At 38.2% G+C, this 19261-nt stretch overlaps 1 protein-coding gene across 1 annotated transcript; it reads right to left on the reverse strand.

Annotated features, from left to right (window-relative positions):
* Positions 1-319: 319 nt before the first annotated feature.
* Positions 320-14785, reverse strand: TARS3 (threonyl-tRNA synthetase 3). The gene is made up of 19 exons (XM_057371876.1): positions 14534-14785; positions 13755-13847; positions 12807-12997; positions 12130-12253; positions 10930-11051; positions 10047-10164; positions 9377-9441; positions 8597-8675; positions 7249-7395; positions 6603-6701; positions 6106-6272; positions 5497-5659; positions 4703-4840; positions 4334-4411; positions 4131-4231; positions 2914-3018; positions 2035-2107; positions 1230-1344; positions 320-1113 (listed from the first exon to the last, which is right to left on the reverse strand). The coding sequence occupies exons 1-19, from the start codon at positions 14783-14785 to the stop codon at positions 968-970; spliced, it is 2376 nt and encodes a 791-aa protein (XP_057227859.1). The 3' UTR covers positions 320-967.
* Between the last annotated feature and the right edge of the window lie 4476 nt (positions 14786-19261).

Genomic DNA, 19261 nt, shown 5'->3' on the forward strand with positions numbered 1-19261 from the left:
TTGAGCAATGCACTTAATACTAAGTCTGCTAACTAAAAATATATGAAAGTGAAAAAAAAGGTTAAAGTTATTCTCTMAAAAAATCCAGTTCAATTGCCTGCAATGGCAACTTCAAAATACATTTCAAAGCATAAACAAAATAGAAATATGGCCAATTTCAAGTCCTACATGCGGTTTTAAATTTAAAATTGTCCTCCGCTCCTTTTCAGTTATCTAAGTACTCCCAGCAAATACAGTAATAAATTACACACAGAAAGGTTTTTCAACTTTTTTTTTGTTTTAGAAAAAAGCCAAAACAACAGCAAACAGAAGGAAAAAAAAACCCAAAACACTTCACACACAGTTATGTTAATTCAACTGCACTCTTGGCAACCACCATTACAGCAACTAGTCACCACAACAACACCACCAGTGCCTTGTTACACGGAGACTTCCAGCAAAGACTACAGTGTATTTGTAGTCTGTGAATACACATTCTGGAACAACCAAGCTATTCCCCCCCAAAATTATTTTTGTTACAATCTGGAGCTAGAAAATCACCGAATCCAAACTGCTCCTGAGGCACCTACCCAGCGCCAAGCTSTGGATCCCAGGTCACAGTTAGGAACCTGCCCCTTGAGCGAGGGAGCTCAGTGCTCCCAGCAGCAGCCACTGCTCTTTCCTGCCTCCTGATCCCCGGTATCGTGCAGCCCTGACTCATTTCCACAGCAGACCCACCACATCAGAGGTGTAGGACTTCTTTAAGAAGCATTCTGCAATTCAGGCAGWTTGGAAATTCATGTGATTGTTAAAAGGACTTGGCAGGTGCATCTGTCCTCTCATGCTTTTCCTGGAGCACCAACATTGCTACATTTGCTTATTTTGTGAATCCATTAACTGAAAATTCTCTCAGATAAGCATTGCTGCTGTGCAGGAGGAAAGAAACATTTCACATAGGCAGCTAACATAKTTTTTCCTAACAGCAACATCAGAACTCTTCAGCATTTGGAATCCGTGAAGTCTTAAATTTTTTGAGTTTTTCAATAGCAGAAGATACTGAAATCTCTCCGTGAACTTTGTTGTCTCTTGTTCGCACATTGACAGCATTATTTGCTTTCTCCTTTTCTCCAACCACTGCAAGACACAGCACAAAATATTAAACAATCTGCATTAGAAAATGAGCCTAGACAAACTCTATGTCCAACATTAAAACTTAAATCATATTTAGAAATGTAAGATGCTTCCATTACCTAAAATGAAGTTATACTGAGCCAGCTGTGCATTTCTAATTTTCTTGTTTAATGTGCAACTTTGATCTAGATCCACATCTGACATAAATCCTGCTTCCGAAAATTGGTTGCAAACCTAAAAAAAAAACCCAAACAAACCAAAATCCTCTTAGTATTACTATATATTCTACAACATACCTTTTTAAATGCTGTAATTACTTATCTCTCCCAATAATTCATTCATGTATGTGCATAATTTTGTTCTTGTGAATGACTATAAGGAATTCAATCAAATTATCTGAAGAAATCTGCACACACAGCAGGACCCCAGCTAGAAGACAATACAAGATGACATCCATAACAAACTTGTGCTGCTATGCTGCTGCATGTCAAAAATGTGTCCTTAGCCTCAGAAAGGAGAAAGAGGAGAAGGAACAAACASACTTATTCTAGCATTAAAAGGAAAGCAAGGGAGAGGGGTAAAACCAATCATGGTTCAAAAGTGATGCAGTCAAGAATGTAAATGTGGGAAATGGCAGAAACTGGCTTTGTCTACTTAAAGCTRAGAGTACTGTAATGAAGCATTAGCTATATAAGATTTGTCATCCAGAATGCTTTTTCCTTTAATACAGAAATATGTACATTACAACACAGTTCAAACCACTTGTATACCAATCTTAGACTGAAAAGTTTATATTGAAAAATTTACCTCTCCACCCAAAAAATGTCTCCAGAATTATTAAGCATTCATTCCCTGTTCAAGGGCAAGTACTTAAAGATCTRTTACATTTTCCTGCTGCCAAAAGGAGGCAGGCCCTCCTCTCACCTGCTGGGCGTATTGTTCCGAGGTGGGTCCCACAGGCACAACCATAATTTGTCGTGGAGACAGCCAGAAGGGCCTGGCCAGCACAGGAGAAACAGCAAATTAGGGTGCATTCCACATTTCCAGTCATAACTATAGTCATCTTTCACAAGAACACTTCCCTTATTTTACAGAATTATTTACATTATCTAGGGATGTTGGATAGTGTCTTTATGTGAATTCTTTTCAAGCTCACATGAAACAGCAGAATGATTCCAGTAAAATGTCATATGAGGAAGTTGGACCTGCTGTTCTCTTCCCAGCTGACTTCACAACTTCACACAGAATCTTTTCTGCATAATTTTCCCTTTTATCTCTAACTTTACAGTCAAAGGTGGACAGTCAGACAGACATGTGACTGAAAATAARAACTTTCTTAATACTTCAAATAAATTCATGAAGAAAGATCGTCAGATCTTATTCAAGATAAAACAATCCACTTCAGAAATACAAAAAATATTTCACATATTAGGATTAATCTTTGTGTATACACAAATAATTGCTTTATATACATCTGACATTCTAATGGGACCAAAGCGGGATTTTTAAGAAAAAAAGAACAAAAATAATGCAGGACTTACAAATATGAATTACAATTCATATCTCTGCATTACTTTGCTTTTTTCAGCAGTCTCATGAAATTGGATTTCTAATAATAAACTATTAATAAATTGGTATCATACAATTCAGACCAGAAAATAGGACTTTTCTTGTAATCTTACACACTGATTTTGAGAAAATTTTAGGGATATTATTTTTGGTTTATAATATATGGRACAATAGGAAAGATATGCACTTTCTACATTGTTAAACACTTCTTAGAATTCCATTTGTGCCACATACCATTTTCCTCCATAATTTTCTGCTAGAATAGCTATCATTCTCTCCACAGATCCCAAAATAGCTCTGTGAATAATCACTGGCCTTTTCTTATCATCGCCATCCTTACTGAAAAAAAATCAAATAAGTTTTTTTTTTAAATAAAATTATCTTAGCTCACACACATGTAATCCTACTAATGTTTTGATTCTACTTTTAACAGAATGACAAAATTTAGACAGCTATACATATGAAAAATCTCCCGTTTTTATTAAAATTGTACTTTAAGTCAGCTTAAAGTCAGGGCTTTTAAAGGAATTCTGCATAATCAYAGTGATTTAAAATAATCATGCCTATAGCTAGTGGCAGAGACACACTCTTMAATTTGAGAAGACACTTGACTGACTCAGCACCATTTTTGTACATTTTAATATTTTATGTTCTTCCTTGTACTCTCTTTCCATTATGACTTGCTTTTCTTTTGTTGCACAGGATCTTACCTGCCCTTACTGTTCAATACTTTCCCTAAATTATAATCCCATAATTTAAAAATAGGCTCTTTAAAAACAAAGCCAGTTCATAACAGTACTATCACCTATAAAAAAAGCTGTAACATCTACTATAGAATATACAGCAGGAAAAAAAATTACAGCATCTTCCCCATCTTTATAATATGCAGAAATCAAACAAAGCAAGAAATGTAACCCAGAAAATTAGTATTCAAGTCAACATGATATTAAGATTAATTCACTCAGTGGATAAAACTCCCTCTTCCTAGCCGGAAACCAAAGCCAGATATTCACTAAAAGCTGTTTGCATTTCATTTATGTTCAAACGTCACTAATTTAACCCGATAAAAATAAAGAACCACTTAATAGCTCCTTAGGGGGWGTTTGAATTTGTATGCTATGCCTTCCAAGGAGACACAATGACTAGGCTGGAAATGAAAACTGACTCAGCTAGGGGGTTTTTAGCGTAATATATGATCAGCTATCTTCAGAACTGGCAGACAAGACAGATAAGGAGATTTGAAGTGAGCTATCATTACAATGAGAAAGTATCTTCAGGCTCATGACTTGGTCCTCTMCTCACTGGGGAAGTTTGCCCTCCCCACCAGCTGACTGATTTAAAAGCTTATAATTTGTTAAGTGWGCAATACAGCACTAGTATGTTATGGAAATTACAGATTATGAAAGTTAAATTTCATTTCAAGAAGCAAGATATTTAACTTTTCCACTCACCCAACGTAAGTAAGATTAAACCGAATGGGTAGCTGGAAGTCAAGCTGGATGGTAGCACATTGATGGTACCTACCAATTGCATCTTTGATTTTAATATCAATCTGTGAAGCAAAATAACACAGTTACTAATTATAGTTTGCCTGCAGTATACCTGCAGACATTCTATTTATCCCAAAGTTATGTTGAAATGCTGAATCACCAACCTTAGGACCATAAAATGCTCCATCACCTGGATTCAAACTCCATTGCTCTCCGAAGTTATTCAAGCTGTTTTGAAGTTGCTAATCATAATAACGAGACAGTAATTAAAAAAAGGTATAGATGGGCCTCTCATTACTGGAAGTCAAAGCATTTRCCTCTGAAATTCAAAGGGAGTCAAAAGGCAGCACAACCCCATTGGTTYAAGCATTTGTTCATTTATGAGAAGTAATCAGGAAATAGTAGTTCCTTGTATAAATGTTGTGATTGATAGAAATCTAGCATCTAATTTAAGCAAMTTCACTATGCAGTATGGAAAAACTCAGTTAAATATCTACCTCTGCAAATACAGATATTACTTTAAAATGAATTACCTTTTCTGCATGATCCCAGATCTCTAAATCTCCCAGATAATTTTCTGGTCTTGTAGAAAGGTGTAGTTGAAAGGTAAAACCAAAGACAGCATACACTGACTTCAAGAAATCAAGACAGCCCTTAATTTCTTCTTCAATCTTAAACATAAAACAAAMTGTATTTAAATTGTTGAAGTTAAAATTCACTTACATAAAAAATGTAATTGAATCTACTGATTTCCTAATAACAAGAATATAAGAGTCCATTAAAGTAAGAAAAAAATCAGTTGGAAATTGCATCCTACAAACATTTGCATCCTACAAATATTTGCATCCCCAAATCTAAGTAATGAGTGAAGAGAGAACTGAGGTGCTGTAGCTTCAAAGCATGGCAAGARAAGTAGTATTCTTGTTAAGCATGAGGTTCTGGAGCCCAATTGCATCCATCAGACTGGACGAAATGACATCAATTGATACATGTAGCTCCACTAAAATCTATGGCATTACTGACAAAATACAGTTTTTATTCAGCATTACTACAGAAAACGTGGTCAACAGCTTTCTTCTTTGCAGAGGAAGATGGAAGATGCAACAAATCTTATTTCCTGGGATTGAGCTGCCCAGTGCATCTGTCTAAATATAAGGAAGCACCTAGGGGAAAAAACCTTCAAAAACAGCATTATGCTACACAATGGGAGAAGCTAGAGTTGAAATACTTAAGGGACTTTTTGTTTTACTGCTAGTTTGCAATGGGAGAGGAAAAGGYTCTTTTCTTTCAGATTGACTGGTGGGGGGTGCTATTTCTTTTTTTTTACCTGTTCCATTGTGCAAAAGATGTGAGCATCATCTTGTTGGAAGCGCCTTACGCGAGTCAAGCCACTTAAAGTCCCTGAAAGTTCATTTCGGTGAAGAACTCCAAAATCTGCAAGTCTAAGAGGCAATTCCCTCCAGGATCGTGGACGATGGGCAAACATCAAGCTGAAAGGAACATGGAGGAACCTTCCTTTTACCCTTCTCACGGGAGATTTAAMACACAGAAATAAATGAAGCTCAGTATAGACAGTAATCACATTTTWAAGTATTTACTCTTTCAGGTTGTCTGCATCCTGAAAGACATGCAAACAGAAAAAGCACACCACTCAATGCACTGCTAAAGACCATCKAGAAAAAACCACTGCAGGAGTAAATCAGGAATGGTTCATCTGTACCTTCATGGTACACCACATCTGATGCACAAACCTAGTTCAGTACAGACTTACTGCAAAGGTCTGCTTTGGGACACTGTCAGAGCTCTCTGAACACACTGTATTAGCAGTGTATTGTAAACACACACAATAACATGAATTAAAACTCCTTTTATTTTCCTCAGTGCCACAAAGGATAAATTAAATGAAATAAGAAGTTTTCCAGTTGAGAGTACAAACCAATGTCCTGGACAATTCATGGGTTTAAGGGCAAAAGTTTCCTTCTCAATCTCAAAAGAGAACATATTTTCACTGTAGTGCTGCCAATGTCCTGAAGCTTCCCAGAGTTTACTGTTGAAGATGTTGGGAGATACAACTTCAGTAAAATTACGCCTGCGATATTCCCCCTAGAGAACAAATGCAACATTTAAACGGTGATAGAACTTTTGACAAGAAAAAGCTCGATCCCTTTTAACTGTGGTATTATTATGGCAATTTACAGGGAGACTAATGCACTATTGCACATGTAGATTTTGCACAATTGGAAAAACACAGCTTTGCTCTGCCTTATTTTCAAAAAGCTTAGATTTGTATAATCATTGTGAAAATCTTATATATGTTTACATACATAGATATTTCTCTTCGTGTGAATAGCTCAGTGCTATGAATGGTCTATTATTTAAGATCAACAAATGATACTCAGGTTGTTAGGAGTTATTACATCAGTATATACTCACCCGTATGAAATCCATGAGTGTGTTATACAGAAAGGCACCTCTAGGGAGGAAAAAGCAGCTTCCAGGACTCAAATCATGAAAGAAGAAGAGTTCTTGCTCCTAGGTAAATTAAAACAACAGTGCTTTAACAACAGTTCAGAATATATAGAATGTAACTAATTCACACACACTGAGACACTSTTTGCAAAGATGGAATATTACAACCACAAGATGATTTATGGTYTGTCTACAAGTTCTCAGCAACACCATACGCATTTCCCAAATTTATACCTGTTACTAAGAATGACCAAACCATGTTATTGATACAATTTTCAAATAAATTCTCTTCTAATAAGAGAATAAACAGTGGTTTAGGTATGTTCTGCAAAGACTCTASATTAATAGGTTTAAGATTTATTTCCCTAAATAAAGGGACTAAAGCCATTAACTTCTTCTGAACATCAGCTTAACTTTAGTATGCAAGCGACAGGTTAAATTTGTAGAATTAACATTTTAAAATGTGAGCGATATCAAGAGGCACATACAACTGGCTCCCTTTCAAAACCAAAAAAGAAAAAAAAAAATCAAACCAAAACTAAAAAACAAGGAAAGAGAATAAATTCTATAATAGAAGTATAAAAGAGAAGTAGATATTGAAATAATGTACCTTTCCAATTTTCCTATGATCCCGGTTTTTGGCTTCTTCTTGGATTTTTTCCCATTCCTTCATCATTTTGTTATCAGGGAAGGCAATTCCATATATTCTCTGCAGAGTTTCCATGTCAGATTTTCCTTCCCAATACGTAGAGGAACTCTGATACACAAAACCCATACTTTAAGACAATATTACATAATATCAGGGAAAGGGGGATAAACACTAACCCATTCAAACATTATTATATTTTTCCTTGGGACAGGAATAATTTGCAGTCCTTCGCCATTTGTTTATAATACAAAGAGACTTGCAGGGCTTTTTGGTCAGCATACTAATATAGAAGACAAACAAAAGTGACAGGTCAAGTCATATTTTTATTCTGCTTAGGTACCTCATTTTAACTCACATCATGGCATATTTTATTATTTCATGTTATAGCTTCTAAAAAGGCAGCCCTTGTTTACACTGAAAACGTAATGCAGTAGGGAAACATGAAAGGCTAAATAAACCTAATTCTTACAGTTAAATCCCAGCAGTTTTGACCCTCTACCCACTCAATCCCCGGAACTCAAGAGTTCCATGCACTTCAATTAGGAAGCCAGCAAAAGCCACAATGATGAATATTCCAAAGAGCKCAGTCTAATAAAGGTTACTAAAATTAGCATCTGTGAGTAACTTTTAAACTATATCATAAATTCASATGCCTCTGCAAACACTGTCTCTGGCTTTCCATGAAGCAACAGMATTTCCCGAGCAGCACTTGCAGATCTGCCACTTTATCTCCTTACCTGAAAGATACCATCTGACAAGGTCAAAATACTATTTTCTGACCCARTGAGTATCTTGGATGCTCATTTAGAGTAGAACAGAGCATGCACACCCCTCTGCACTCGTATGTGACAGCTGGTACAGACTAACCAGGACACTGTCCTGTGAAGTGCAGTGCTGGTTGAAGACAATGGCAYAGTCCTGCCACAGGAGCTTAGGCACTGCACTTGTCTCCTGTGCACAGCAGAACTGGCTCCACAGCTAATCTGGTCACGACCAGCTAGAGTATTTTTGCAGTGCTCTTCACCAATCTAAACATGCACGTTACCACACTAACACTGATAAAAAAAAACAGGCTGGTACATTTCACTGTCTTAGTCAAGCATCAGTAAACCTCAGAAGCAGATCAATGATCAAGGTCAGTAGTTCTACTTGTACAATGGGAGCTGGGAAAAAAATGAAGAACTGCTGTACAGTCAGCAAAGAAAACAATACAAAGGACCAATCCTAGCATAATCAGCTCAGGACAAAAAAGTACATAYATAAATCAACTGATACAATTTATTTCAAACGACAGTTAATCTAAATTTACCTTAATTATTTTAAGGGCCTTAATTTTTCCAGTGTGTCTCACATGTGGACCCCTGCAGAGATCAATCAATGAACCACATCTATGTGCCAAAAGAAAAAGAGTGTTCATTTCCAAACAATCCAACATTTTTTCAATACAGTCACTAATGGCAGACAAGTTCATGCTTGACACATCCAAACATGCCAATAAATATAAATGTGCAGCATGCAGCAAATTCAGCGCGYCTTAAATGTAATTGTGCCTTCTACCTGAAGTGGAATATTCACTCGGTAAATGCTCAGCACACCTGATCTACTATAAAGAACATCATAACCCATCTGCCAATTCATTGAGTTACACATGTGAACTTTGTTCAAGTGGGCCAGGAAATTTCCAATTATGCACATCAAACAGAAAAATGGTTTTGCTGTTTTCCAATGAACTAATGAGCAACTGAATGAGCATGCTCCTCACCCCACACTGAGATGGAGTTATGTGTTTATCCAWTATGCAGCAAGCCAATGTCAGGGGTGGCAACTTATTTTAATCAGTCTACTGAAACCAGAGGGAATGAATAAAGACTGGATTTGACATTTGTCCACAAATTTGAGACTAATCTGTCCCAGCAGAGAAAGAAAATCTCTCTCTTTACACAAGGAGCAATATTAATTACAAACTTAAGTCCCAATCACACAAGAATTTAGAACTTAGAATGAAAAAAACAAAAAAACTCAGCAAATTACTCTCCTCTCAATTTAAATTAATTAGCTATAAAAATACTTTTCAAGTCTATTTCTTTACCTGTATACTGTAGTAGTTGGTGTCTTCACCTTCTCATTAAGGATACGGCACTTAAACTTGTTATACTGTATGTGGAAACACAAAATGCCAGAAACATCAATAAAATGGATAATCAAATTATCTTTTAAAATTATGTATTAATAATACAAATGCACCAGTAAAAGACACTCCCAACTAAAAAAAGAAAAAACACATGATTTTCAAGTGTTCAAAATCCTCTCAGAAGATGTGCAAAAGCAGAGGGGAAAGAGACAGAAACCTTAACTCCCCTGAGGGTGTGCTSAGGATTGTGATTACCACTGAGCACCTCAAAGCACTTGTGAAAGGCAATCACACAGTGCACTGAGACTGGCAATATTCACTGAATAAAACAGGATTACAGCAAAAGTCTAAACAAGTGAGCCAGAAGAAACGTATACCTTTCATTTACTTATTTGTCATTTCATTGAGCTTGAGGTGTGTTTTTATGGAACACAAAATTGTTATCATAAGTGCCTGAAAACATCCTGAACACTTGAGAGGCATATGGAGAGGGGAAAAAGGATGGTATTGTTTWTCTTTGTTTTAAAAGGTACGTATTATTCTGATGAGTCAGTCACATGCAATATTTCACAAAAGTTATATTTGAAAAGATCATTGTATCAAATCCATAGTTACTCTAAAGATTTACCTTAAACATGTCTAACAAGATCTCCTTTTTGACTTCCAGCCTTTCAAAAGCCTGTTTCTCTTTTATGATATTTTTACAACRGTTCTCTAGTAGTGGGAATTCAGTACTAGATACACTTCTAAATAACAAGACACAGGGAAAAGAAATAGAAATTAATTATTTTGATACTCCCATTTTTTCAAGTAACCACTTTCTAATGGTCTAATTTGAAAAACATGCAATGTGTTGTTATGATTTGTCACAGCATTTTCTTAGTCACTTACAATCAGCTCTATTTCCAGACACTAAACACAAAAAGATAGATAGCATCACCCTGAAAAAACACACTGCAATAATTCCCAGAATGGTCTTTGACCTGATTAAATGCCTGGAAGACCTATAGCTCAAACTATACATATGATTTAAGAAAACAAACAAAGCAAGGGGAAAAAAGGCTCAGCCAGCTGCAAGAGCCAGTTTATCAGCTCATGCAGATTCAGTATCCCCCCTGACTACAGAAAGATAAACAAGGAAAGAACAGAATTGTAAAGCTGTGCACAAGGATTAGAAAAGTAGTMAACACCTACACAAGTTATATGCATTTGTGCCCTTTCTACAAGTGACTATGGCACGTGGAAACCAAATTGCATGATTCCTCAAGGAAACTACCCCCTTTGCCTTACAGGAACTTCAGAAAGTCTAACTCAAACACTGCATTTTTTCCACAGTGTCTGAACACTGCTTCTGAATTTAAATGTATACACTCAATTGAACTGCACACACAGAATACTGTTTTGAATCATATTAGAGACACAATTTTACTTCTAATATGCAGAAACAAACAAAATAATTCTAGTACTGAGCTTTAATGTAGAGTATTAAAGTTCGATGACTGTGATTTTACCTATCTCCAATATATATGTCATAATGAAATCCATTCTCAATTGGTGGTCCATAGCATAAGCAGCCCCCAAAATGTTCTTCCATGGCCTCTCCAAGAATGTGAGCGCTTGAATGCCAATAAACCTGTACATGAAGWCAGATGAGAAAACCATGATGTCAATGCAATTGTGTAAGTGAAAAGAAAAAACAAACCAGAGATATATCTGCTGATGGGAAACAGACTGGAACCAATGTTGTTCAAATTTTGACAGAAGTAAAACMATTTTATCTTCTCATGTTGAAGTACTCTAAATGATTAACATAATGGCAGATGTAGCAATAAAGGCCCACCACACTTCAGTATAAAAGATGATGACTATAACTCTGCTCAATTCCCTCAACTTAGTGCTTACTGTATCTTATTCATTTAGAAGGTTTCAGTCAAAGTATATGCAACACTAGTCACATCTAAAGCAATGGAGCCAATTAAGTTTCCATTGTTCATATTCAATACATTTATTAATGGGTCTGTAAACTACATTACCTGGAATGCCAGAAGAGGGAAGCCAACAACACAGTAAATCAATACCAGTCTTACAGTCTAAGTTCCTATTAATTCAGACTACTTCAGAGCTACTGGTACAAGATAAAGCTTTTATAGGCTCCTGAAATGCCTCCAACAAGCTTAATCACATGAATAATTCTTTTACAAAACTGAAGTCTAATTCTAGCATATAAAGATAACACAAGTTTCAGACAGAATACCATTAAAGAAAAATCTTGGTCGTTTTGCTAAGTGTATATACTTAAGGATCTAATAGATCTAATAAACAGTGCCAGTACAAAGAGGTGTAGATTTTATTTATGACTCAAGTCTAATATTGGACAATTTTTAGATAATGGTAAGACTGCCTAACTTTGCTTTAACTGTCTGATCTTCCAGTGCACTGAGTCAAACACAGACTATTTCAAGTGAGCATACAAATCCACACATTCAGTATGAACTCATTTGAGAAATAATTCRCTTTATAAAAGAGAAAAATGCAAAGAATATTATGATTTTATTCATTCTCAGACTACAGGCACTTAGTATCYAATCTTCTTTGTTGAATCATAGGAAATACATTACTTGAATAGCTTGGGGGGGTTAATTCAAGATTTTAAAATGCTGCCATCAATTTTATATCATTAGTTTCTTTAACCAAGTAGAAACCAGACTCACAGCTTTGGCTTCATCATTATCAAAGGTGAGCAGCTCTAGAGTACAATCTCCCTCCAGTGGACGGTCCAGGTCCCAGAGTTCACCATTCACTTTGGCTATGACAGCATTCGAAGCCAACACTTGACTGAAGAAATAAAAAAGATGACAAGAGACAAGAATATTTAGGTTCAGATTTGTACGTTTTTAGATTTCTAAACCCCCTGAGACCACAACCACATCTTGCAGCACCTGAAAACCTTAAACTTTTGTTTCTGGGGTGTTTTCTTAAGCACTTGTCTACTTTTAAGGTATAGAACCTTGAGGTCTTGGGAAGTTTCATTCAACAGTTTTCAGTGCTGGGGATCTGGAATAAAGAGTACTCCTTACAACAGGTTCTACAGTATCTGCTAACTCACTAAACTTCAGATGTCTCTTAATTCCTAGCAGTGTCACAGATTGATTAATTGGAAGCAAGCATGCTGATCCCAGCATAGAACCTTCAGCATCACTCAGAACAGTAACTTTAACCTGCTGTTTATCCCACATTAAGCTGAAGTTTCAACACTTTCCAAGCAAACCAATTCAAGGGAACCAYGACCCACTGACTGTGACATATATTTCATGCAACAGGGAAAGAGACAAATGGCAGTAACAGTTTTACCACTAAAGAAGAACAACCCCTTGAATCTGCAGGCTACCTGATTCCTACAGCTAAYTGATATGGCGTGGTTTTCCAAGATTCCCCTTCAACTGTCTCTCCATCTGTCAGAATAATTTTGATAGATTTGCTCTGGTTGGCTGCTCTGTAAGCCAGCAAAGCATCATGTTCTTTCTTCAGGGCTTCATAAAGCTTCAGTCTGTCTTCTATGAAGCTTGGGGCACACAGGAGCTGTAACAAATAAATCAGATCATACACACACATATTTGTGAGACAGAGAGAATAAAAGGATTCACAGGGTAGGTCCATCCCCAACGGTTCCAACTTGGACCAGATTTCACTGTGCCAGAATTTATAGTAAAACTCAGTGAAGSATTTATAAATAATTATATACAGGATAGTCCCATCCAACTTGCTGACTATTTTACAGTGGTTTTCCATGCACTTTCATCAGTCTGGCCCTAAATGGTTTTGTGGGTTGGACCTCAGAGACCAGCCTATATTCCCTCCCCAAAATTTGCTTCTGTCACATGTGCTGGAGAAATCCAACGAGTGCTCACTTCTACCACTACACTCAAAGCATCAGATTCAAAGCATATGAAGGTTGCTGTATTTTAGCTTCAGGTGAGTTATTGAGCTCTACTGTACTACAGCAGTGCTGCCAACATCCTTTCAGCTTCATGAATGCTGTTTAACTGTCCATGAACCTTCACTCTCCTTAGGCACCACAGAATCATGACCATCATTTTCCAATAACCCAAATCCTCTGGTTACATAAAAAGTAGAGATCTATGAATGTGTCAGTAACTCTACTAATGCAGGATGAAGCCCTTAACTTATGTGGGGTTTATTTTTTCTGTCCTAGAGCAAGCCTTCTTCCCAAAAGCTGGGATTTCAAATTACAGTATAGTATCTCAGATTTGAGTATCTTTTCCGAACCTGGCCAAAAACCACTCCTACTACTATGTGGCATTAAAGAACCACTTACATCATTCTGGTCTTGGTTCACAGCTTCATTTTCTTTTTTCTTTTCCTGTTTAACTTGATTCACTGCATCAGTTGAACTTGCACTGGAGACTTTCTGAAAACAGTGATAATATAAAGTATACTCCTACTATATATTTAAAATTTTTCCCACAATCATTGAAACAAACCAAACTAGTACAATATCGGGTTAAAAATGCAATTACAGGAAATAAGGTACGGCCTTAGTACAAAGACTTCTCATGACACATCTAAAATACATCCTTTTGATGTTCTGCTGCACAACAAGGCTGCTCACCAAGCAAAGTCCTCTCAACACAATTTTCCAAATTTTACTACTACAACTTCCACCAGCAAGATCTCCCCAACAGGGCCACAGGAGATCAAATCGGAGAAGTGAGTAACAGCAACTTTCAATTACGTGATACCTCGAACAGGTAGCCCAGAGAAGCTGCGGATGCATCCCTAGCAATATTCAAGGCCAGGATGGATGGGGCTCTGATTWATCTGGTCCAGGGAAGGTGTCCCTGCCCTGGTATCTCGCCCAATGGCAAGAAGGTTGGAAGCAGATATTTTTAGGGTCYTTCCCAACCCAAACCSTTCCAAGATTCTACGAACACGCCTCCTTGGCGCAAAGGCAGAACACTGTCCAATGCTGCGGATGGACACGGCGACAGACTTCAGTCCCGGGGGCTGGACACAGGCGGCTCGGCCCCGTCCCGTCCCGTCCCTTCCCGTCCCGAGTCCCCGTCCCGTCCCCGCTCCGAGCGGCCCCGGCGCTACCTCTCCGCCGGCCGGGGGCTGGGGCTGGGGCTGCGCCGCCCGGCCCAGCTCGGCCGCCAGGCTGCGGTGCAGGTGCAGCAGGCGGTAGCGCAGCTTCTCGTTCTCGGCCCGCAGCCGCTGCAGCTCGGGGCTGGCGCTGCCGGGGAACTGCGGCTCCTTCAGCCGGCCGACCTCCGCCGCCAGCCAGCGCAGCTCCCGTTCCTGCCGCGCCAGCCGCAGCTCGGCCGCCTCAGCCGCCGCCGCCGCCGCCATGTTGGCCGCGCTCCGCCCCGCCCGGCCCCGCCCGCTGCCCCCGGCCCGCCCTGCGTGGAGCGGCTCCGGGCCCGTGAGGGGAGGGTCCTGTGCCATCGCCCCTTCCAAAGAAACGCGGAGCGGCTCCGGGCCCGTGAGGGGAGGGTCCTGTTCCACCGCTCCTTCCAAGGAAACGCGGAGCGGCTCCGGGGCCGTGAGGGGAGGGTCCTGTTCCACCGCTCCTTCCAACGAAACGCGGAGCGGCTCCGGGCCCGTGAGGGGAGGGTCCTGTTCCATTGCTCCTTCCAAGGAAACGCGGAGAGGCTCCGGGCCCGTGAGGGGAGGGTCCTGTTCCATCGCTCCTTCCAAGGATCAAAATGCTCCGTGTCGCCTTCGCTGCTGTGGTGTCAGCAATCAAAGTACCCGCCCGCCTGGCTCCGAGGCCCGTGATCCATTGGGAAGAGCCGATATCTACAGAATCCATTCGGTTGGAAAGGACTGAGATCAACCATGGCAGACCACGGTGTAACCGGACCATAGCACCACGTGCCACTGCCACTCTTTCCTTGAACGCATTAGGAAAAAATCTCAGTGTTAAAAAGTGTGGGTCACAGTGCACTTTTTTTTTTTTTTTTTTTTACTTCAAAATCAAATAAACACTTCCAGAGCGTATTTGTAGGGGGATGCTTCCTGGCTGACACCATTTCTTACAAAATTAGGTTAATTTAAACTATTCAGCGTCTTGGCACAAATCGCAGAATTTGGTACCATGGTAAGTRGTTTGAAGAGGTTTAATTTGACAGGTGTTAGTACTCAGAACTTGGGAGGGTTGTGCAACTCCTATTTCACAGCCCAACCATCTGCACTGCATCATTTACTGATCATTGTGGTTTAATACGTCAGTTCCTTGATCCTGGGAAAAGCATAGCTCTCCATCACAGATCTTTTATTCCCACAATATATTTCCATGGATCCTTTTGTCTCAAATACTTGCTTAGCATCTTCAATTTACCTAGTTTCCTCCCTTGATTGTACTTCAAACTCACTTCGTCATGTTCAGTCTCTCACACACTTTCAAATTTCTGCCTGTAACCTATACTCAGACTTTAAAAGGTGTGGATTTTTATTAGAATCCTGGCCAGTACCAAATCAGAACTTTAGCATTTTATTTTTTTATTTACACAACAGGAAACAACTATATGGTATGTGAGAAGGCAGAGAGATAAATTTTGTAATTATCCACTATTTGATACATTTTCAATGGTATCACTCATTTTTCTTTGTGATTTTAATATTTTATAAAAACATATTTGAGATTCTAAGGATATATTTTACCAAAAAAAAAATAATGGGAACCTTTCTAGCTTGAAACATTGTACTCCCTTCGAAGAAAAAGGTAAATTATTCAGTACATCAAGTCCAAAGACACTCTTATAGTGTATATTCACAGATTTTAAGTTAATATACCTCAGCAAACTGATACCCATGCACTTTTTAAAATTTGCACCAATTCTTGCTTCCTTTTCTGAAGAGATGGAACTTGCCAACACCTGTGTCCATCCCTCACTATAGCAAGGTGTCTTTGAGGCTGGATTTCGATTGGCATGTGTAAAAATAGAACATTGTCTATAGCTCCTGTTCTTTTAATTTCTAAATTCCCTATTGTGCACAATTAATTACTCTACTTAGGATTCTGATGGCAACCAATATTACCGGCAGWATAAAATAAACACAGATTTGCTTTTTTAAATTAAACTGTGAGAAGTGCATTCAGGTAGCATCCCTTGTAACCCATCTTTATTGCTTTATGAACCCAAACCAGGTAACTTTGGACTTGCTCTAGTATTTAGTCAAGTAATGGAAAAATTTACCATCAGAAGTTGTAGAGGCTGAGAAGGTTGATCCATAGGATTCTGTCTAACATGTGGAGTACTAGGCTTTATCAGGATCTTTCACCTGCTGAGATAAAATGATATTAATATTAATAGAACTTCCGAGACAGAAACAATTCGGAGAGAAAAAAATTGTATTACTTCTATGGATGTTCAAAAATTAGAGGGAATTTAAAGAATAGAAGAGCCTTTGTTTCAGAAGCGACATGGAAGATGTGCCAGATAGGTTGGCTGCTTTGCCCGCCCTCTGCAGATAGCCCTGGTTTAGCTGTGCTGCATGGCTCAACATTAGGATGGCAGTTCCTTTGTACCATCTCTCTTCCCCCAGAGCATCACCTCTGGTGTGTGATGTCGTGCAGAGCACAGGCAGCTCTWCCTGAGATGGTCACAGAAGCGTAAGGGTCTCACTTCTGTGGCCAATAAGCCATAACATTATAAACTGGGACCATTAATATTGCCTCAAATAACACAAAAGTCCACTGGTCCTGGCTCCAGATGATGATGTGTCACATAGGGGCTTGTTGTGTCTGCAAACAACCACAAGGTGACAGGCAATGCTGCCAAACAATTCTGTGAAGCCTCCCTGGCTAATTGGATGCTCACATACAAAATAAAATTCTTGATTTATGATATGGTCAGTGGTCAGCTTTAATGTTGACTGATGAATACCTGAAATTTCGGAAACAGAAGAAGCCTGATAGGAGGATACAGTGGTAGCATCTTAAGATCACAAGGACAGAAAATATTCTAAAATTTGTTTGGCTAAAAGCTTGGCAAAATATTTTTGTTTGCACCCCAACAGATAAATTACCCTTTAGAAAAGTGCAGGTAAGGGCACACAAGCATCGTCATGGATGCATTGTCAGTTGGAAGTAATGGAAACAGAAAAAAATAGACTAAGAAACAGGAGGAGGAGGAGGCAGGAAGTATTCATAGCTTTTCTATACAGGGAATTTATGTTGACAGAATGTATGAAAACAAGCCTGAGAAGTCCACGTACTAAGGAGCATTTGCATAAGGGAGGTTATGTAATGTGTGATCCTCAATGAATGATTATCAGTGGCAGAACACCTCCACTGGGATTGCAGTAATCTCCCCTATTAAACCTGGCTCAGGAAATGGACGCTACATGGTTTATTTTGCTTGGAAATTACATAAAAATCTAAACATGTGGAAATGTTGTTAATAGTTATGTATTTCCCTTCACCAAAAAAGGTCTTATTCTGTRACCTTTTTTTTTTAACCTTTTGCACATAGGTTTACAAAATATTTATAGAAATGTGCTTTCCAAATGTGTAATTCCATTGCATATTAAAGCTAATATGTTACGGAAGAACAAGAAGTGGAGGGCATTTGTACTGTGGTTTGGGTATGGCCCTTGAGGAATATAAAATTAAAGTGTAAAAAGGATGCTTTATTTTATGTCCTGTACCAGCTTGTACAGATTATTTCAGTTTGATCAGCTGTTTTCTAGAATGAATTATTTTTTTTGCAAAGAGATATCTTTGACGATCAGTTACAGAATTTAAAAGTAACAGTAACTAAGCAATTTTCAGTCTCATCATTACGGTTCAGAAGCTGTTAACAGTTGTAAAGGGCTAATTAGTGTAATGTAATCCTCTTAGGAGGCTGCAGGCATTGAGCTAGATTTCTTTATAATTTGTATGTAGGCCTTCTTTATTCCATTGGAATTAAAATAATTACAGACAGCAGTATGTATTTGCATTCTAGCCATCCACATTATGTTTATTTTGCATACTGAATACTGCACAGTAAATGCAGAAGTAGAATTTTCTATTTGCTATTCAAATATCAAAATGTTCGGAAGAACAGCCAAATCTTGGTTTTATAACTGTTCAAAATCTACCAAAAGAGAAAATGAAAACAGGAATAAGTGGCTTTCTGAAATCCCAAGCAACCAGAGAGAGAAAATACTGGAAGAGCTGGATGTGAACAAAGTGCTGTCATATTTGGTTTACAAGAGAGTCTTTTCCTTGGAGGACTACAAAGACATTTGGTCTCAGGAGAGCTACAAGAAGAGAACTGAATATTTTCTAGATAAACTCTCTTTAAAAGGCCCAGGTGCTTTCTCTGCCTTTTGTTCCATTTTGGAGGAGGTCTCTCCTAACTTGCTGACATCCTTTCTCCTTGGCTATGAAGGTAAGGTCACTGTCTGCTCTGAAATGCTTAAGTGTATATTGGTAATGTCTTGGAATCCTTTGACACTAATAGTTATTTGCTATAATTAGTGTTTACTTTCTCTCTTGCACTAAACCAGAAATAGTATTTGCTGCCTTTATGGTTCTTTGTTATTTAAGAGGAAATAATCATAAGAAAAAATTATTAAATATATTTTATTGTTATATTTAGAATATTCAAACTGATAAAATGCTGAATATTCAAATTGCTGCTACTAATAAAACAAAGTCAGGATAGGGGAAAGGATTTCTAAGTATTACTAATAATGCTTAGATATGAAATGTAACACTGATCGTTTACTTTCCTTCCCCTTTCTGAAATATTTAAAAATAGATTGAGAAGTTCCATTGGCATAATGCCCGAGTAAGAGATCCCTTTCACATTTTTCTTGTAAGTCACATTATTT

The sequence above is a fragment of the Malurus melanocephalus genome, unplaced genomic scaffold, assembly GCF_030028575.1.
Source record: "Malurus melanocephalus ecotype Western Australia unplaced genomic scaffold, MMel_1.1 scaffold_160, whole genome shotgun sequence".
In the NCBI taxonomy this organism is placed as follows: Eukaryota; Metazoa; Chordata; class Aves; order Passeriformes; family Maluridae; genus Malurus; species Malurus melanocephalus.